This window comes from Chanos chanos, chromosome 4 (assembly GCF_902362185.1).
Source record: "Chanos chanos chromosome 4, fChaCha1.1, whole genome shotgun sequence".
Classification (NCBI taxonomy): domain Eukaryota; kingdom Metazoa; phylum Chordata; class Actinopteri; order Gonorynchiformes; family Chanidae; genus Chanos; species Chanos chanos.
In genome coordinates this window covers 19,193,166-19,214,651 of record NC_044498.1, presented here as the reverse complement: position 1 = coordinate 19,214,651, position 21,486 = coordinate 19,193,166, and the positions used below count along the sequence as shown (strand labels likewise).

General features: G+C 40.8%; 1 protein-coding gene across 2 annotated transcripts in view; it reads right to left on the bottom strand.

Moving 5' to 3' along the window:
- The window catches only part of daam1b (dishevelled associated activator of morphogenesis 1b), a 29,186-nt gene extending 7,968 nt beyond the window's left edge, over positions 1-21,218 (bottom strand). Inside the window, exons 1-17 of one of the 2 annotated variants that reach the window (XM_030771846.1) lie at positions 21,036-21,218; positions 16,169-16,258; positions 10,553-10,624; positions 9,179-9,273; positions 7,910-8,243; positions 7,508-7,618; positions 7,158-7,261; positions 6,977-7,043; positions 6,756-6,873; positions 6,246-6,384; positions 6,010-6,068; positions 5,603-5,790; positions 4,964-5,269; positions 4,197-4,304; positions 3,157-3,186; positions 2,748-2,845; positions 67-151 (exon numbers count right to left, since the gene is read on the bottom strand). In XM_030771846.1, coding sequence (XP_030627706.1) covers positions 67-151; positions 2,748-2,845; positions 3,157-3,186; positions 4,197-4,304; positions 4,964-5,269; positions 5,603-5,790; positions 6,010-6,068; positions 6,246-6,384; positions 6,756-6,873; positions 6,977-7,043; positions 7,158-7,261; positions 7,508-7,618; positions 7,910-8,243; positions 9,179-9,273; positions 10,553-10,624; positions 16,169-16,258; positions 21,036-21,218 — 2,187 coding nt within the window. The remainder of the gene's footprint in view (positions 1-66; positions 152-2,747; positions 2,846-3,156; positions 3,187-4,196; positions 4,305-4,963; positions 5,270-5,602; positions 5,791-6,009; positions 6,069-6,245; positions 6,385-6,755; positions 6,874-6,976; positions 7,044-7,157; positions 7,262-7,507; positions 7,619-7,909; positions 8,244-9,178; positions 9,274-10,552; positions 10,625-16,168; positions 16,259-21,035) is intronic. The other variant, XM_030771847.1, reaches the window with a different exon arrangement.
- Between the last annotated feature and the right edge of the window lie 268 nt (positions 21,219-21,486).

Sequence of the window (21,486 nt, the reverse complement as noted above, 5' to 3'; positions counted from 1 at the left end):
TGAGTTAGACCTCTACGATCTATCTAATGAAGCACCAGAAACTCCTCTGCAAGGCGCCATACTCACCTGTTCCAGCATGTCTTTGGGTAGATCTTCATGTTCATCCATAGTTAGGATGGCTCTCTTTATCTCTTCATTGGAAAGCTTCAATCTGGAAAAGAGACATTTCTGTTTCTATTTCTGTTCTTATTTTCTCTATGCTTTACACGCCATCCTTCTTGTAGAGCCCAAATCTGCCTGTAAAACTATCTAAGCACAATAGATTCTTTGTGAACGAACTTCAGAACTTGTATTGGTTTGGCACCCAAGTTTAACATCTCAAATACTGTACACAACATAAGCCAGAGCGCTCTACAACAATGGCTCCTTGTCAGCAAATCTAACTCATTAAGAAACACAATATGGTGTCAAACAAAGGTCATCTCATTCCATACTTTAAAAAATAAGGTGTGCAAAGTGACATCCTCGAAGCGGGAATACCCTCAACAGCCAAGTGCAGAAAACACTGGAGACAAACGAAAAACAAACGTGAGCCTGAACAGCCCACACTTTTAAATATGACAAGCTGCTGAAAACCAGTGAGACGAATGTGTCCGTTTTTGGGGTTTTTTGCGGTAGCTGGAGCTGGCCAAAGGGAACAGGTGTCTGACAGGCCCGAGAGCTACTGGAGAGAATTGTGAGTTTCTTCGCCAAAGGAAAAAAGAGAGGCTGGGAGCCACACCAAGGCTGTGAAACATGGCCAAAGCACTTTCCATGTCAGAGTCTGAGTGTCTGCGCCAGACAGCACACACTGCTTCCAACTTTAAGCACACTTAGTGACAGTGTTTTTGAGAGACAACATCTCTGAGTAGCTATTTAAGTGATTTAAAAATAGTAGCTGCAAGCAAATGCAGAAACCGTTACTGGCGCACTTCCTTGGAATACTTCAGGATCATAAGTAAATCTTTGACCACTTTGTCCAAAGTCCTTAATGATTTCTGGGCCCATCCTGAGACTGATATTGCTGAGAAGAGTCTTCCTCTAGCACTACAGAAGGCTGTGAGATTATGTGAACAGAAAAAAACATGGTAATGAAGAGCTAGGCAAAAGTATCTAGTGATTGTAGTCGAATTCTCAAGAATAAGCTCAGGCAATGTGACAAGACGTTCATTAGTCTTAAACCTGTTTATTCCATCTCTTCCATCATTTTTAGCAGTCCGTCAACACCGCGGTGAAAACCATGACGGGGCCTTGATTAGAGGAGATTACGCACCTGCCATGTCACCCCATCCTCACCCTACCCCGCACAACCAGGACCTCTGCTTCTAATCCCCTGGAGCTAGCATCATCACAGCAAAGAATTTACAGCTCTGAACAGAGCTGGGGCTAATGTCATCACAGGAGTCTCTCTGCACCAGGAGCACTCCATTTAAACCCTCTTTATGTCTGCCTGTGTGGGTGGTCTTCAGGCTTCACTTAAAAAGTTCTTACTGACCTTTACCAAGCGTCAGAATTGAACTGAACCAGAAGTAAGCATCAGTTACAGATATAGATGATAGTGATGAGAGTTGTTCATGGGCATCACAAGGGCTAAGAATTGTTCAATCAATCACACACTCTGTTAAAATCTCTGTGAAATACTACTTAGAAAATTATCTTTAGGTGTTTCCTCATCCAAGGCCATGGTTAGACCTAGTCATTATCATTACAATGATTATGATGAAATGTGATGGTGCATATAATAATTTTGGTAAATGAGGTCAGAGGTTTATTGGTTTCCATCAACAAGAGGTATGCTAATTAGTGGCTTAGTCAAATAAACCATCTGCGAAGACATGGTTTGGTGAACATCCAGACTGTCCTTAACACCTAAGCGAACCCACAGTTTAAGAAACACCATCATCTAAGCCTCACAAGAAGTTCCAAATTTTAACTGATACACCTCCCCCTTTGTCTTCCATTCCACATTTTGGTTTGTTTCATGTAGTCTGAGTCAGAAAGAATTAGTGTCTCTCTGAGAGTAAATCTGTTGCTCGCTGAAGACGCCAAACCACATTAAATTAGCAGGGCATCATAAATTTGAAGAGAACTGGTTTGCCAGCCATGACCACCATTTACAGCAGGTTTTATTCATCACACCAAACATGACTTCTCAGTGACCAGCCAGTTTCTCATCTAAAATTAGCAGCTGAAACTTAAAATTTTCCCAGAACTAAGTTGGTTTAGTTGAATTACATTTTGGGAGAATGTGCTTAAAAGGTACGTAAATCTCACAGATTTTTTTTAACAGTTTCATGTGAAAGCTTCTATTTAGGATATATCTGCTTTTAAAACAATAATGTGTTAGTTAAACTATACATAATGTCAGTAAATGTGACCAATGACCAGTGAATCAGCACCAGTCAGTAACTCAAACACCACTGTTGGCAGAGCAAAAGATCTTGTGAAGACAGTGTGGAAACCAGAGATATTGTTTTTATATCCTGAAGAATCAAGGGAAATCACGTCATACTAATGTAAAAGAAAATGTCTTTCATTAAGAGGAAATAACACTACAGTGTCAAATTATTTCGCTTGGGAGACTGAGATAATCACCCTAGTTCCATATCCCACAACACAAGGTCAAGCTTTATCATGGATAATAAAACAGGATATGACAGCATGTCTGAGAGCCAGTGAACTGCACAGGCATCCAAACAGGAAGTCAGCTCACATGCAGTGCCAAAAATATCGTCCTCATTGGAGTAATCGTCATTGTCATTACTCACCGTGAAAGGAGAATGTTGCAGTTTTGTGCTCGTCGACCATCGATAACAGACAGCTCCTTCACCTTCTTGGAGCTCAGGGCATCATCTTCTGTCTCTTTCTGCAGTGGGACAGATAGAGAGAAGAGTCATTTCATGTTTCTGAGCACCTAGACCACCCAACTCAGAACTGGTGGGAAATGCATTAAAACCAATAGAAAAGAGAAGTACAGCTAACAAAAGTTGGAAATTGATTGTGCACTCTACTAGGCATCCAAGGGGAAAGCAAAGTAATCGAGAAAATACGACTGCATCATTTCAAACCTGATTTTTTTTTTTTTTTTTTGGAAAAACTGGAAAAACACAGCTAAATATTTTCAAATACATATTTGAGTAAGAATAGTTAGTTGTTTTCAGATGCACCGTCACTCACCTGTTTGGTGTTATTGACCATAAAGAAGTCCTAAAACGCAGGCAAGAAGCAAGGAAAATGCAGCACTCGTTAGAATGATAGCGAAGCTTGGTGAATTCAGCCAAAACAACCACAAATAACTGAAGAAACAATCAAACTAACAGATGATCATGTGACTAATGATGCATGAAGTGCGACTGGATGTGCAAGCAAAGCTGCTAAAGGAATTTAGCAGTGTGTGTGTGTGTGCACGCGTGTATGTGTGTATATGTGTGCGTGTGTGTGTGTTTTTCTGCAGGTAGACTCATGCATGATGGTTGCAAATGATAGCTGTTAGCCTCATTATCATGGCTTTATATCACAGGCAACAAAAAAGGTTTGTGGACAGTTTTAGCTTCTCCTTGTAAACAACTGAAATGACCAAATACATTCTTTTCAGCTGACTTCAAATCTTTACATCTAAACAGAAATCAAGTGTTCTACTGAGATCAAACATAAATTATGAGAATAACGTTTTTTGTATTGCCACTGTGGTTATTCCTTAGGGCATTTTAGCATATCACTGAGAAATACTGAAAGAGCATTCAGCTGAGCAGTGATCTGTAAATTTCACTTTTATCTGATGGAACAGGAGAAGCTAAATAACTGACCCAAAACAGTGCAACTCTATACATATTACTAGGCATGCTAACAAAAAGCATTTCAATAAATTGTCAATGTCAAATAAATAATCAGTATGTACAAACGTAACATCTAACAAACGGCATGTGTTGTAGTGCCTGTCCTTGGCTGGTTTTTCACAAGGAACCTCCAATTTCTCCAGTTCTTATTAATGATCATAGATATGTCTAGGTGCTAACATGTCCATGCAGTATTTTTAAGATACCATGCTGTAAACTCTACAACAGCAAATTCTAGCAGAAACACTTTGATGTCATGAAATATTGAAGCATAAGTAAATGAAAATGCTTTGTTTGATTTTAGAGAGAGAGAGAGAGAGAGAGAGAGAGAGAGAGAGAGAGAGAGAGAGAGAGAGAGAATGTAACTCTTTGTTCGGTAACCTGTTGTCTCTGGTAGGCAGAGAAGGTCTTCTCTATGTCCTCCAAATCTAAAATCTTGAAAACCTTGCTGTCGTCCACCTCTGTCCACATTGTGCCCTCCAACTTATTCTGCAAGAGGAAGATAACATTTCTTACTTTGACTCACATGATCACTCTCAATCTTATGAATGTTTAATTATATCTTAACTTAATATCCTCAGAAAATAGCACATTGCAATTTGATTTGATCTTGGGGATACCCTAATAACTAGCTTTTTAGTAGATTTTTTTAAAGGTGGAAATTTCAGAGTTTTATGGATAGATAATAGTAGAACATGGGTGACTGTTCAGCTCATGTTAGTAAGCTTAGACGAAAGGGTCGATTTTGTCCACAATGAATGAATCAATAACTAAATAAATACATCTCAATAAAGTATAACAATTTCCTCAGAAACCACAGAATTCAAACTACCAAATGATTATATCATTTCTATAAAATCCATTTCAGTCTTTTTAGACTTAATCAGGCTGAATCAGATGTTTTGTCAGGTGTTTTTGGCGGGAACAAAGGCATGCCTATCATGTGGAACTCCAGAAGGTGCCAATCTAATTTCAATATTTTCAACACACTTTTAAGTCATTACTTAGCAAACTGACTCATTTTGAGTGTTTGAGCTCTACATCCTGTTTGCTGCTCTGTACCAAGCTGTCACCCTGTAACTAAAGCACCAGGCTGCCTAGAGGTGACAGATGACCCTGTGTGATATCTTAATCCCAGTCTGCCTCACCTCTGACAGCTTGGCCCAATTGAAGGATTTGAGTGGATTGGATGGTTGAGGAATGTTCTTCTTCTTTAGGGAGGGGCCAACAGGAGCTCCAGGTGGAGGTGGCACCCCACTGAGGGGTGGGCGACCCAGGGGAGGTGGAGGTGCTCCAGGTGGAGGAGGTGGTGGAGGAGGCATCATACCACCAGGTGGTGGAGGTGGTGGTGGGGGCATCATGCCTCCTGGAGGTGGAGGTGGAATAGGTGGAAGAGGTCCACCTGGGGGTCCTGGAATGGTTGGAGGACCTCCAGGAACACTGGCTATCTGTCTCTGTACACACCGAGGAAACAACCAGTTTACTTTCAATTGCGTATCACAATTATGTCTAGAACCATGAATGCATGACAACAAGTGACTGAATCTTACAATCAGATTTACTAGCATCAATGGCAAAGGGCACAATTACAAAAACAATAAGACTTATAAATACATTGACCAAAACTGATCATGTCATCAGTTATATGATTATTGTGATTATTGTTTCCAATCTGAAAGGCTTCAGTAAATCAGGGACTGAAAGGAGACAAAAGCCAGTACCACAAGAACAAAACCTAATTCTGAAATTTGAGTTGTGTATGGGTTTTTTTTTTCAGGTGAGTGTACCGTGCTGAGGTCGTGTAGACGTGCAGTTAGATCTGCCACTTGCTGTTTGACCACTTTATGCTCTCCACTCTCCTTCTCGAGCTTTTGCTTCATCTTATTAAGTGTCTGCATCATTTCTTCTTTCTCAGTTGTCTTGGCCTCACATTCCCTCTCTTTCTTCTCCAGCTTCTGCTGAAGCTCATGGTGTTCTGTGGGGGTCAAGGGTCAAAAGTGAAATGGAAGAGAGCCAACTGATCCCACAGAATACAGATACCCACATTATCTGTATTCTTCATTGACAAAATGAAGAATCTACATATTTAGTCACTAGGACGATTACATATTTGGACACTCTCCTGTTCACCAACAGCAATGATCAATTCAATACAAAACAATCTAGTGTTAATGGTTTTGAGTATCTCACTGACCTTTTCTCATTTTCTCTGCCTGTTCTTTCCACTGTTTAACCTCATTTTCATTCACAAGCCTGTAAAGAGCGAGAGAGATGACTGAGTGGTTGAAGTCTCCCCAACAAAGAGCCCTCTAAAATTAATGAAATCTTTCCCCTTTGAGATAGCAGCATTAGACATTTTGTGTAGTAGTTTTCTTGGAAAAATTCTGCATTTGAAAACAATAAGAAATGGTTCTAAATGCCAAGACTCACATGCGAACCACATTTTTCACGTTGAAGTTTTCTAATGGCGTGACATCGGGGTCGTGACCTTTGTCATTCTGCAGGACCATCTGTTGGACGATCCGGTCAAGGAGCAGCCAGTACTGCACTGTGTTTCCACTCCGCTTATCTGGAAAACAGAGTTTAGCCCCAGTTAGCTACAAAAGACCTCTCAGCAAGCTGTGTGATTTACAAACCGAGAATAAACAAGAATGAAGAGCACATTCTTCTCACGAGCACTGAAAATTCTACGAAAATCATTTAATGAAAGAAACTGAAACAGATTGAATTCAGACAGAAGAATATACAGTGGGAAATGGCCTTGACATGTCAAAAGCAAAGAAAAAAGGTTACAAAAAAGATGTTGATTTTGATGTTGATTTTTTTTAAAGCAACTCAGAGAATTACTTTCAAGGTGAGAGAGAGACAGAGAGAGAGAGAGAGAGAAATGATCAGTCTCTGGGCTAAATAAACTAAAAGCAGGACCCAGTGAATACCTACAAGGCATGAGCAGGCAGTGGTGCAGAACAGATATAAAGTGCGGATATGCATCTGTGTGGTTCATCTTCTTACGAATCAAATCAAACATCTGCGTGGCACTTTTAGTGTCTACATGCACCTGTAAAAACGGACATTATACATTTATCACACAGCAATGACAGGATTCTAAGAAAACATGAAAAAACAAAGGAAAAGAATGTGAAATGAAAGAAATGACCTACAGAATCAAAGCGCCTGGATAAAGTGAGTTCATCGTCATTCCTCAGCATTTCAAAATAGTCCAAGTGCCTGAGGGAAACACACACACACACACACACACACACACAGGTTGTCAGACACCCGCAGGGCAGTAATGATCCAAGACCACTTTTGCTACTGGCATTACTGAGTTGAGAGTTTTACCTGTCTAGTGTAGCGTTCTCATGGGATCTCAGTTTGTCAATGATTGGCTGGATCCCCAGCATGAGAAACTCATATCTCAGGTGCACCCGGAACTCCAGGCTTGCCTGCAGACAGTTGCGCAGAGTTTAAAAGAGACATCTGGTATAAGTTTTCAAACCAAACAATCAGTTCTGTTTCTCTTTCAGTGAAGTTTATCTTGTCTTTCAAGACAGGATTTAAGATTGGCACACATTTGGCTCACAGTGAAAGTGTGGAAATGTAGAAAGTAAAAGAACTATGAGGGTAAAAGACTGTGTGTGTGTGTGTATGTGTGTGTGTGTGTGTGTGTGTGTGTGTAGGGCGGGGCCCACCTCTCCAGCTCCCTGGCTGAGCACAGCATTGATGAAGGACATGATGGCAGTCTTTAGACTAACTTCATCTCTATATCGCCCAGTGCTCCTGTCCAAATCATTCAGCAGTGTCTGCAGACAAATGTTAACCATGATAATGAGCACAGCCTTGATGCTGAACAACAACAGCATAGTCCAGTGCATAAGGTCATTCAGTAATAGCCCTCTCTAATGCAATTTTACATTTTACAGTCACACCTTAACTGACTTCTAGGCACCATTTAGTACACATGCATTGTGGTTTTTACCTGTTGTTTCTGTGATCTGTTTCACAGCACGTAATCGTTTTACAGTCTATGCAGTACCATTTTACCTAGCATTTAGGACATGCATAACAATCAAATGAACAAAACTCTGACCCACCTGAAAACGTGTCCGCTCACAGGCAAATTTCTGATAATGCAGCATGGCTTCCAGAATTTTTTTGTGTCCTCCAGGCACCAGGCACACAGCACCCATAATCTCCAGAACAGCCACTTTTGTCTTAATGTTTTCAGTAGCCAGACTCTGGGCAATGATATTGATGCTTTCAGAATGGGAGAGCACATGGGCACGTCCCTGGGAATTATTCATCAGGGCTTTAATGCAGCCAATCAGAGAGGTATGGATCTGAGACTCAGTGGTCTCATAATCCATACTCTTCAGAAAGTTGAGGATGCAGGTCAGACCGTCCAGATCAATGAAACGTGTCACAAACCTGGCGAAAGATGAGGAAGAGGAAAGAGGACAGGTAAGAGTCTTAGGTAAAATGTTCGCAGCCCACTGCAAATTTTCAACATCTATAGCGTTAAAAAAAAAAAAGAAAAAAAAGGAAATTAAAAAAAGTTTTACAATCAGCATTCACGGATAGCCACATATATCCAGACATTACCATTTTCTCATAGATTTTCATATTGAGTCATGAGAGGTATGTTGGCAACTTGGAAGTTCACTTATTTTCCATTACACAGACTATCAGAGGAGTGATTACTGTTTTAAACTCACTTATGAGTTTTTTTTGTTTGTTTGTTTGTTTGTTTGTTTTTTAAATGGAGACAGTTATTTTCAACCATTTCTATCTACATTTATTTGAGAACGTGTCTTAAAACCTAAACCTGTAAAGCTGTAAATATTTAACTTCTGAGTGGCATTTGATGCTAGCGAAGCATATTGTCTTAATAAGGGATTTCGTTCCACCACATGCCAAAGGGCTGAAACTGAGAGAGTAATCTGCTATTAACACACCAAACACATGACTAAGAACAAAAGAGGCAGGAGTTCTGTGTGACGCACGTGGGCCAGGGGTCAAATGTATTGACGTGACTGCAGATGGAAAAGGTCAGGGTGGTGATTACTTGTATGTAATGTGCCTAATGACCTCACAGTCTTCATGAGGAGAACAGGAGCAGAGTGCTGTTTAGAGGAGGAGAACATGTGTGTGTGTGTGTGTGTGTGTGTGTGTTTAATAATGTGTGTGTTTTATAATGGAATTAGCTGTACTGGAATCTGCCAACAGAACATAAATTTTTGATGCATTATATCACTCAAATTAAAGTAAGCAGTAACAACTGTTGTGTAGGTACATCTGTATGCATGCATGTACGTATTTATGTGTGTGTGTGTGTGTGTGTGTGTGTGTGCATGCATTGGAACCTCATGGGTTGTGTCCGCAGAGCTGTTTTGAGGCTTTCTATCGTCTTATTACGTTCCTCTTCATCCTCCTTTTCCAGCGCAAGGAGAGTCTTCCTCTGTTAAACAGACAGGGATCAGAGATCAGTACATTATCCAACATCATGCCAAACATGACAACACTCTGGCCTTTTCTGATACTGTTTATCAATGTGTTGTGTGCAACATTTTTTTCTGTAAGCCAGTTCCACAGCTTGACTCACATAAGGGAAACCATCATTAATCCAAGCATTTTAGAGCATCTGTATGCTAAAACCGGATATGTAGGACTAGAGCAAAAAGTTTGTGCAGTAGAGTAAATCCCCATGAGAAAGATTTTTCCTGTACTAAGGATTTGGAATTGAAGTGGATGCCTAGTTTAGCTCTGTATCATGGAAACATGTGCCAGCAGGACCTGTTCTTATACTCGTTTATTCATCAAACTCTTTGCCCAATTCAGTGTCGCTCTAGATAAGAGCGTCGGCTCTAATCCAGAGCACATGATTACATGTAAATCCTTGCTGTACACAAGTATCTTTTTTTTCAAGTGCCTTGCTACAGTCAGAAACTTTTTCACTTTAAAAGCAGGTCTGAGGGCCCAGGGGAAAGATTGCAACCCTTGCCTGGTTTCTATGATACTGAGAGCCTGCTGTGCATTGTGTGTATATGTGCGTGTGTGTGTGTGTGTGTGTGTGTGTGTGTGTGTGTGTGTGTGTGTGTAGGTGTGAGATGTGGCTGGATATGCTATGATCTATCGATGTGGTCAAATCAAAGAGCTCTCTCCAGATTTTAGTAGTGCATTACGCATGTTTAATGCGGCCCAAGAATCTGCTTTACCTCCTAAAACACAATGTGTAATAAACCACAGAGACTCTGAGACAGAGTGTGTCATCTTTCAGGAGAGAAAATGGGTCTTGTGTGCCAGTGATTATTTAATGAAAAGCCCCATTGTTCTTGGTTTTAATTCACCTGTTTTTGTCCTTAAACCTAAATTTGTTCTCCTTTGATCTGAACAAGACGGCAAACAAATGAAAAAAAAAAAACGTATCTGCCCTAATTTGCTTGGTTTTGTCGTAAAAGCATATTATTCACCACAGTAAAAAGATATCAGACATGCTTGGACTAGCAAACAGAGGTCATGGGTTCCTACACCAAAAAGATGAAGAAATGTATTCAGAAGTACTTGGCTAAGGTTCTTCAGTGTACTATTGCCTAAGGTACTTAAAACCATATTTTGTCGTGGTTGCTGCTTCATGGCTGACCTCTCCCCACAACATAGTATATGCTGTAGTGTTGTCAGAGGTGAAACAGATGACAAGCTCATTGTGAAGTGGATAATAAAGATTTTATGGTACTTACAGCTGCCATAGAATTGAGTTGGTCAATGTAGTACTCTGGCCAACTTGTGGCTCCTTTGTTTTCTTCTTGTTCCTAATGCCAAAAAACAAAACCAAACAAAACAGAAGATTAAGGCAGTTAGTTTGTGGGTATGAATCAAATGACTATTGAAATGAGTCTCTGAGAAGTTGTAAAGACACAGAACGTGCAAGCATGTTTGTGATGAGCGGTGTTCTGAAGAGTTTAACAATTACTTTATTTCAATTACTCTTCATTAATCTATGCTGCCAACCCCCCACCCCCCCATTGCTGAGGATATGGAGCAGTAACCATACGAAACAAAGTAAACACAGTGGAAGTAATAACAATGCATTATTCCTTTTTGCACTTACAGTAGTGTAACTCAGCTTGTTGGGAATATGTATTTTACACATACTGTTATTGGGAGTCAGACACTAATAAGAATGCATGTTTTTGTGATATCATCCTTGACCATTTTGCCCCACTACCCTATTTTAGAGCCCTGACAGACAATGTGTTTCAGCATGTCCTTTGCTATCGAGATCGGTGCAGCTGGAGCCTCAGTATCTGACATCTCTAGGGCTGTTCACACCGCACATTTTTAGCTTAACCTTGAATGAGGTTTCATGCTGTCTCTTAGAAAGCTGACCTTAGCCTGGAGATGACTTGGCCCTATTCTGAAGCAGAGTTGGAACCAGATTTTGGGGGCTAAACTTAAAATTCCGTTCTATTTTCAGACAACTTTTGATGTTAGCCCAGGGTAAAGGGAGGCTGGTGTGAAACAAGGCATGTTTTGTCCTGAGCTATAGATAGCCCTGGGTTAAGGATAGCCTTAGGTCACACTGTATTCCAGCACAAAAAGCCCTTGACCTCTTTATGAGTGTGTGAGATGTCTTCCAGAGACACTAACACTCATCCAGTGTCATGGAAGCCATCAAGTCTTTTCTCTGAACTACAGAAATAACCGTCACACTTCAGAACCACATCCGTCACACACACACACACATACGCACAAAAACACGCATACAACCCCCCCCCCCCCCCCGTGCTTCAAACCAGTAAGGAAAGCTGAATATTACTGTGAAAAGCAGTTGTGGCAGAAATAACAAGAGAGTCCAAATAGAACAGCACAGATAACAGTCTTCTTTCATCAGCAGCACTGCAGTGAGAGCTGTGACCCATGGCAGAAAGGAAAAGAAAGACAATTCTCCTCGACCCAGATACAGCAAACCCACTGCAGGCAACCGTCCAGGCCAATGAGAACCATGTGAGATTAGTAATCAAATCCTAAAACGACAAGCTATATATGGTGTTAGAACCGTCTGGCCAGAACAAGTTTGCTGTTTTTATGAAGTTATGGAGCATTCAGCACACGTCTTGACGTCGGTCGATCTGTGTGATAGTCGAGTGCTTTCTTTTATTCTGTCGCTATCAGAAAGATGTGAAAAATGCAAGAATACCCTCATCTGAAAAGAAGAGGAAAGGCAACATCCCGGAAAAGGGAGGGTATTGGAATACAGAGAGCCTTTGAGCCAGCCAGCTTTTCTCAGACAGTGTAATTGCTATCACAGTCACCAAGCCGACTGGAACCAGAATACTGGCACAGCTTGGATGATTCACCCGATTCACGCCACATCTTTGGCTAGGTCCCCTGGGAGCAATGGCAGACGTCCAGCGGGCATATTAAAAAAAAAAGAGGCATAAGGGATGTTGAGATACTGGCCAAAAACAGAAGACCCCACTTCTTACTCAGCATCTGGCCACTCCAGAATCCACCATCAGGACTTAATGAGAGAAGCATTAATGGACTTCCAACAGAACAGAGAGACAGGGTGCAAATCTCCAAATTGACCTCCTCTGACAGCTTTATTTTCAGTCTAAGCCCATTCTGTGTGTAATAGCTGTGATAATAATAGACACGAGGGGAGGGAGTGCACATCAAAATACTTTGCCACTTGAGTAAGATCTCCTTGTAGGCAGCATAAAGACCAGAATGGCCTTTGCTGCAATGCTCCAGTTTCTCTAACTCACATCACAACACTTCTGTCTTTCTAGGCCAGGAAACTGACATTTTGTAAGCTTGGAAGGGTGTTTTTTTCTGTAAATCCAACAGCAAACCAATAATTCAATGGGATAATGAGATTAAGGCCTCATTTGAAAATGAATAGACAATGATTAGGGGTGAGAATGAGCCTTCATAACATTTGGATTATTGTAACAGGCAGGGAAAAAAAATAATCTCAGACAAATTGTGTATACAAAACATTACATGTTAAGATAACTTTGATTTATCTGCCACCACAAATCATGCTTGCTAAAAATCCCATGATTGGTTTAATTTTTTAATGGAGAACAAAAATGCTTCAGAATACTTTCATGTAACAGATGCTCAGATTACAGCACTTAGTTATTCTTATTATGGGAGAGACAAAGGAAAAGGCAATAAATCTCAGTGCTGATCTTTTCTAAATTCCATCCCGGCTGAAGGGAAGAGAAATGATGCCTTTAACACTGGACTTAATCCAAAAAAAAAAAAAAAAAAAAACCCTCCCTGCACACCTGACTAGCACTGTGAGCAGGGATATAAAAAAATCTCTTCATAAACTGAAGAGGAGAGAGAACTCAGCAGAATGGGTTTATGAATTTGACTTAAAATAGCCGATGTCCTTCAGCAGGGTCATAGGAACTTTGCAGTTTTTTTGTTTCTGTTCCAAACCATAACTTTACCTGGATCAGCACAGAACTCAAGAGGCTAATGCAGTAACCTTACTTAAGCATTCAATTTTCAAATTTTCTGGAGATATAGAAACACTACCACAAACGTGTTGTGTTTTACTTGTGGTTTCAGAATTAATGACGATTTGTGTGGGATCACCACTGCCATTCAACTCCCTCTTCAGGTTTAATCATCTTTCCCAAAACACTAAGGCTGAGAGGCTGAACTGTGCCCGGTCACGCATGGCCCCGGTTGGCCCTGGCTCTGTGGGCAGCGTGCTGGCAGGATTAATGGCCCAGACAGGCCCTGACTGATAGCAGTGATGGAAAGACAGCTGAAAACTCTCAAGTCTGACCTCATGTTCTGTGTTAAATATAGAATTGAGACCAGAGCAAACACACAACCCCATTCAAACTGCACCATGGTCAGTGTTGGCACCATATCTCCATCATTAGCTCTGTGGAGACTAGACTTCTGTTAGTGTTTATCGACACAGAAGCGTGTCCAAACCTCTTTCCAGGCTTCTGAATGAACTGCAGAACTAAGCAAAAGAAAGGGGCCCTGAACATATATGTGAGTAAGAAAAAGTGAGTGAATGGCATATGGATGGACAGGACTAGCACTGACTCAGTCCATTTCGTGGGCTTGGCCACCCCACTGGTGACCCCCAAATCTCCCCCCTCTCTATGAAACAAAAGCAGCACCTGCAAAGGGAGACCTTCCTGTTAGCTTTGGAACAGTAAGCGCTTTCTCAGTGCCCCTCCTTCGCCTCCGTGTCTCGGTCTGAGGGCGTTGGGGAGCTGTGCCAAGCTCCTGCTTATTTGGGCGCAGGCCAGACACACCGCTGAGTCTGCATTATTGCGGCTATGCTGCCAAGACCTGTCTCCCAACAGTCACTCTCCTCCCTAACTCCATCCCTCTCAGTCTCTCTCTTCTAGAGCCAGTGCCTAGGGCTTATCCACCCTTAGCAATGCAGCGAAATTAATTGGGCCGAAAAAACACTAATCAGTAGAAACTCTGCCAAGCACAAGACCTAAGACCAGAGAGGGAGAGAGAGAGAGAGAGAGAGAAAAAAAAGAGAGAGAAAAAAATAGAGAAAGATACAGAAACAGAGGTAAGACATAAAAAAGCCACAATTTCTGGTTCACTTTGTATACATCATAGCAGTGAGACCCCATGAGAATTTGAGTGCCCTATTTCAAACCTTCACACATGTTCAGTGTGGCCTAGCTAAATTCAGTATTCCCCAAGACAGTGAGTAATTAGGCCTTTAATTGGGACATGACATGTAGTAGCGCACAAAAGGCGAATGTCAAAATGCAATCTACTTTAATCCATCCAAAAACTTTCCAACAAGCTGGAACTGTACTTCCCATCTTATGCCTTAGGGCTCTCTCCATAGCCATTTTTTATGTGCTCTTATAACTCTTTTATTCTCGTCATCAATATTAACCACACTGAAAGATGAGGCTGGATTGCACTGAAAACATGATTCTATAGCACCTAACACTTTGACTTCCATGTAAGATTGAAGTAATGATCAAGACTTAAGTATGCAGCATAGCATTGAGGCTTCATAAATTCAAAAAATAAAACAGCTGTAGATAACAGAAAGTAAGCTATGAGAAAAATAAATCAATATCTTGACCAGATGGATGTACTCTTCTATGAGCCAAACAACATCACTGTGTATAAAAATCACAGAGAGAGGAGGAATGGAGAACAGGCTAGTTCTTTTTATTTTGTTTCCTCATAGCCTCCACACCCGAAAAAATTCCTTGCTTATCACCGACTGCAGGGTCTGTTCAAACAGTTGTAAGACGCAATAAATGAGGCCTTTTTCTGGGGAAAACACAATAGGTGGATCGAAAGAGACATGATGTCCACAGCTGTTGACAGTGCAGTTAAAGGTTCAAATGATGAACATCAACACAAAGTTCCTCAATGGTGATACAAGTCCAAACTTGGAAAAGCATGCACAGGATCTTCAGATGAAGAGATGGATGATGTCAGTCCTCGGCATACGTTCTAACAGTCCCTTTGTTACAACGCTTTACTATTTGAGGGCTCTAGAACTGGAGACACGAGTAAAACTTTAAATGCTGTTTTCAGCCTTACATGATAATGAACCTCTGCATCACAGGGAGATTCATCATGCCCAGATAACGATCTGTGTCCAGTATCTGGATAGATGGCATGATAAAAAACAACAAGCTCTCCAGACCACAGAGATTGGATAAGTAAGCAGAAGCAAAATGATATGGCGGAATGATAGTTTCGTTATGATAACTGTGGCAGTCTGAGGTTATTGTAATTAAACCTTTGGCCAGTATTTCAGTGCTTAGCATGGTCAAGCGACAGCATTCTAACCTATAAAAAACCTCCAAGGTTTGAGCATTCAGTGTTATAAAATGTAAAGGTTTAGAAGTGCATGAATGTTTTTTCTGGACTGGATAAAGATGAGGGCATGAGTTGCACATTACCCCATTTGCTCAGGTGCAGATGACAGCTTGTAGAGGGGTTAAAGAAATGAAAAGGGGTCAGAAGGTCAGAGGTCCCAAAAGTCAAATGGAGAGAAGAGCAAACACATGTGTTAACAGGGAGGAGGTGTCACTGATGAAGTCACTAGTAGCAGGAAAGTGCTGAAAATAGAGTGGACTTAACACCCTCTATTCACATTACAGTCATTACACAGAGAGAGAGAGAGAGAGGGTGAGGGAAGGAGAGACCCATCTACTGTACACATGGAAAACATACAAGACCTCGCACACACACACACAGAGAGAGAGAGAGAGAGAGAGAGAGAGAGAGAGAGAGATAGAGAGAGACAGAGAGAGAGAGACAGAGAGAGAGAGAGAGAGAGAGAGAGAGAGAGAGGGAGGGAGTTAAGAGCTGTTCACCTTCTTCTTACTGCAGTAGATCTGCCATTTCTTCTCTGCTGGCAAAGCAAACATGGCCTCTCTGTGCTTCTCTGTGAGGTCCAGTTCATCCTGGAGAGAGAGAGAGAGAGAGAGAGAGAGAAAATATTAAGGGAGACATTTGTCACTGCTCTTTTCTTAGCATTCAGACCAACAAAAGGACACACAGATACATTTTTGAGATGTATTTTGAGAACTCTTTTATATGGTTAACGATGACATTTTGGACATCCTTTGTGATAAAAGGAAAAAAACATTCCACAAACCACTGATAATAAAGGACAAGAAAATGTTTTCAAAACATCCCCTCCCCTTAACCAATAAATAGTCCCTCTATCCCTTGCCACTGCAGAAGTCGATGAGGCAGACAGAGAGACAGAAAAACAAAAAGAGAGACAGGCAGATAGATACAGTGTGTTACACAAACTCTCTCACGCAAAGTGATGCCTTACACAATGAAAGCTGGAGTCATAAACCACTCATCTAGTAATTTCTTTTCTTCTTGTTCTCTAAATAGCACATTCATGACAAACATTGTGTTGTGGTGGGCACATTTAAGAGAGTGCAGTTGTGTATATTTGACAGAGAGAAAAAAACAAAAAAACAAAAACAATGTTCACAAATACATGTGTTCCCCCTATTGTTTTTCACAGCTCAAACTCAAGACTGTGGTCTTCATATTTGATCCTCACTACAAATTTCATACTCACATTATCACACAGAAACAAACAAACGCAGTTCCCCTCCATATCCCCATGTGCACCAAATTACAGCTATGTATTTATATGGACAAATGAATCCCTCCTTTCTCCCTTGCTCTGTCCTTTAAAATTGCACAATAGTATTTTGTGGAGATGAAGATTCAAAACTGCAAGTTTTGATGATAACTGAAATTATACGGTTCATACATGCATGGAACATAGGTGTACAATTACTTTACCTCATAAAATTGCAAAATGATCAGCTTTCATAGATGGAATTTTTCTCTTTTTTTTCTTTTCTTTTTTTTTTTTTTTTAAACATGCAGGCAGACACAAGTAAACTGCACTGATTTAAATAACACATTTCTTAAGTATGTGTGCATGACTGGTTAGTGATTGTGTTAATGTTTTTTTGGTTTTTTTTTTTGCAAATGTAAATGTAATCCTTTATACAAAACAGTATCCTCCAATAAGTACTGAAGTGTAGGTGAAACATACAGCACACATTTCAGAACTCTCTTGCACTAACAGTCTAAAAATGATGCAAGACCATGTCCCTGAACCTGGAGTGCACTGTTCCACTAAAGACTGCAGATCAGTAGAAGAGGATATAGTGTTGGGAGTACCTCCCTCAAACAGCCTACTGAGTCTTACTGGTCACAGAGCCACGGAACTGTTAAATAAGTACCTGTTCCATTGCATAATCTGCACTGCATCCTTTGGCCGGGAAAGTCTTTGGGCTAAACACAGGCCAGATGTTTTGGTGTAAAGTCAATAGCTCCCCGAGCCTGGTATCAAGAACATTAACCCAACCCTCATCTTTCATCTTTTCCCTTCACCCAACTCTACCTGTAAAACTCTGATATTAACAATACTAACTCTTACCTTTTAAATTTACCGAGCTCCATTTCCCAAACTCTGACCTTTATGCTTATACTACATTTAGCGAGAAATCTTATTCAGAGATATTAAAAAAAATGTTTTTAAAAATCTTGGAAATCATATTTAAATAGCTTTTAAGCAGCCTTAAGTAACAGCAGAAATTTATGCATCTTTTTAAATAGATGTTTGTCATAAAGAGCTCCAGCATATCCATCACATTCTACTCAAGAGGTGTAAACATGTCTTCATGCCAGAAAAGCTACACTGAATGAATTCAATATGTAGGATAAACATACTGACAGAACACGAACGTCAACACGAGGACTGTCACGTGGTTAAGAGGAATTCAAATCAAGATCATTTGATACTTGATGCTTTAATATTTATTATTAAGATTAACAGCTGGGATAACTTAGGACGAATTCTTCTCCTATGAGCTTATTTTGTCTTTAACCGTTGTTAGGATCATCTATCACTTATCTACCAGAAGCAATATATCTGTGTTTCCATGGAAACAAACCAAACAAATACTCAAGATTAAACCACCTGTCTAGACCTCAGGTATAAAGCTCTGGTTATGAATGTCTCCCCACACTGTAAGAGTATTTTTATAGGCAGCAATATGGTTTCCTGTCTGGACATTCCTGGTGACAGTAATATACAAGGACAGAGGAGAGAGGAACCTATATCTGGGTTCAACTTCCTGTCTGCAGAATTTTTTCCATGATTTCCCCTTCCGACCATTCCCCAAGTCTCATCAGAAAAGAAGTGCAGAGTCAGCAGGAACAGAGTCCATCCTTCTTATATAAGTAAAGTCTACGTCCAGGCCATGGCACATACATCTTTAGGAGGAATGAGGCAGAAGCCAGAATGGATGATGAGAAAAAGTCCTCTGTATTTCTTAAGCCAAGTCCTGGGAGATGCATTTGGTCAGCACATTTTTTTCTGCTCTAACCTGGCACTAGCATGCCTGTTTCTAATAAATTGCTGTGATTAATAGATGATTTGAATCAGGTATGTTAGTTCTGCACTAATGCAAAAAAATGTGGCATACAAAAGGCCCCCATAACTGGTGTAAAGTAGACAGGAACTCCAAACTCAAATAAATGGAATTTTCAAAATGCCAGCCTTTTGATCACACTTAGACTGGCATCCTGGCATCAGTCCAACAGTGTGGTGCACTGTGATTATAATGCAGTGTTATGCCACATATGACAACCCACCATGTTTTGTGACCTATGATGGTTGCAGTTATGGTTAGGCACAGGGTTATGGTTACTTTCTTCTTATAATCAGCAAGGTCACACAATATGGCATGCCATAAATTTCTTTCTGAGCTGTTTCTCAGACAAAGCTCATTGTGGGCTTGTCTCCAGCAGCTTTTAATATGGATGATTGTATGGCTCCATTGTAGGAACTGAGCCTGTTGTGACGGCAAGTGGAATAATGCTGAAAGTGGCTTGTGTTCCAGTGCATGGACTAAACCTTTGCCAGAGATTAGGTCAGACTTCTTTAGCATTCGTGTAAATCTCAGTTCTCACAACTTAGTCTGTTTAAATGAGCAACGATTGGGAAACCAGGGCTACACTGCTATATGAAAAGAAATCGCACAGTTAACATATTTAAAAGCAGACCGGGATTCTTCGACAGAAGCGAAAGTTGGTTTCTCTGTGAGTTATTCCCATGGAAGCGTATAAGCAGACCTTCAGTTTAGGTTAGGTGATTGTGGACCTGTTTAGACAGCAGGTCTAAAAGGAGCAACATAAACTTCACCTGAGGTGAAAAGGAAAGAGAATCACAACTCTTAACAGAAAAGGACAGTTATTCATGCAGTGTCTTCCCAGAGGATCTCTGTTTGTAAATTATGTGGAAATTCCCTCCATTTATGGAACTTATTATCCTAAAATTGAATTCAATTCCACTTGAGTGCACAGTATATCTTTTGATTCTGTGTTTTACCAGTGTGGTTACTTAATTCATAAGAAAGACCTTCTCACATATTATCATAGTGTTCTGGAGGTTATGGGCAAAAATGGCTAACCTTGTGATCTGACTGAACAACACAAATGAAAAAGACAAAGGTCAGGGTCTTTCACATAAATCAAATCAAATCAAACTAGTAAGCTGAGTTTCTTCATTTCTCAACTAGGTTTGCTCGTTTCACCATAAGTAGCCTGGTCACATTTTATTTCATTAATCGATAGTTAAAGAATAGTTCAAGAAAGAAACATTAAACTATGCTGGCATTATTAAGTTTTGGTATTCATAGAGAGGTGAAGGGCTTTCGATTGAAATGTCACCTTATGTCTGTAGTATAAGCTCTGTCTGGTTTATGAGTTCAGAGAAATGTCTCCTTCTAGTAATTTATTTACAGACGTCAGCTAAGAGCAAAGTGTCCTTGAAATATTGGGGGCGGAAGGCGTGAAAAGTGACCGCCTGGAACATATCATGGGCTATGTCAGTTCAAATCAAAGAGCAAGACAAGAGGGGTTAGAGAGGGCCAGACAAAATAAGCAATTAGTCTAAAGAGGAAGCCAAGACACAAGGCCACTCAAAGAGACTCATTCATGTGCAAAGCTAAATTGCAGCTTGAGCCAACAGACCACATGGCCTGGCAGTGAAAGAACACAAATGCGAAAGTGAGAAAAAGAGTGTATGAAGGGGGGAGAGAGACAGAGAGAGAGAGAGAGAGAGAGAGAGAGAGAGAAACAGGATCAACAGTCTGTCACACTTTTGCTAACTTTGTTGCCAAAATGGCTCTATTCGACCGGTCATTATTTGAAGCCCCTTTTAATTACAGTTAATTAGACAGCATTGGAATTGAGAGTAACAGAATGTCATTACTACTCATTTCCATTCATGAACTTCGAGCACATTGCATTCGGGGAAACTGGAGAGGCCAGCATACACAATATCTGTATGCAAATACAGGCAATCATAACCAAAACCATATTATCTACTGTTTACAACAACAGCAGAGTTTGCTCTCTATTCCAAAGACCACAGTTTCAAGCAGATACCGACCTAGAGAAGAGACCACCCTCCCCTGTGGAGCTACAGTGAGGGTAGACTTTCTCCCCATCTCTACTGTAGAACACTTTACTAAGGTAAACAAGGCCCTGATGAGTCTCTGAATAAAAAAGTCAAGCATGATGGACAAAACATAGGGTAAATACAACACGAAGGTTTGCCTACTCCTTTCCTGATCTGAAGCTGTTTAGTTTAAATGACAGAAACTATATGAACATGCATGGAAAAGTACTCACCACCAGCTCAGAGAACATGGCATCCAGTTCATCATAGCCAGGGATGGGCAGTGCAGGCTCCATGGCCTGCAGGGCGAAGTCCTCACGGAGCCGGTAGGTGATCTCCGGATGATCGCTGCTTTGGAAGCAGCAGAAGATGAAGGAGATGCCACGCCCTCCACCACCACGTTTGCGGGGTGCCATGGCTGTTGAGTAGGGGTGAAGGGGGAAGGGGGAAAATGGGTGGGACGGTGGTACCTCAGCTAGGTCAGGGTCACACCGCTTCTGTCACAGAAATCTGTGGGTAAGGGAGTTAAGAGGAAAATCAGACAGAGTCCAGTCATATCACAATAAAACATTTTATCTTTGTAAAGAAGAACACACTATAGAGCAGAGTTTCTGACGCTCTAAATCTCTGAGACCACCAAGTGTATCAGATACTTCTACAGTCGCGCATTGTCTTTTTCTAATT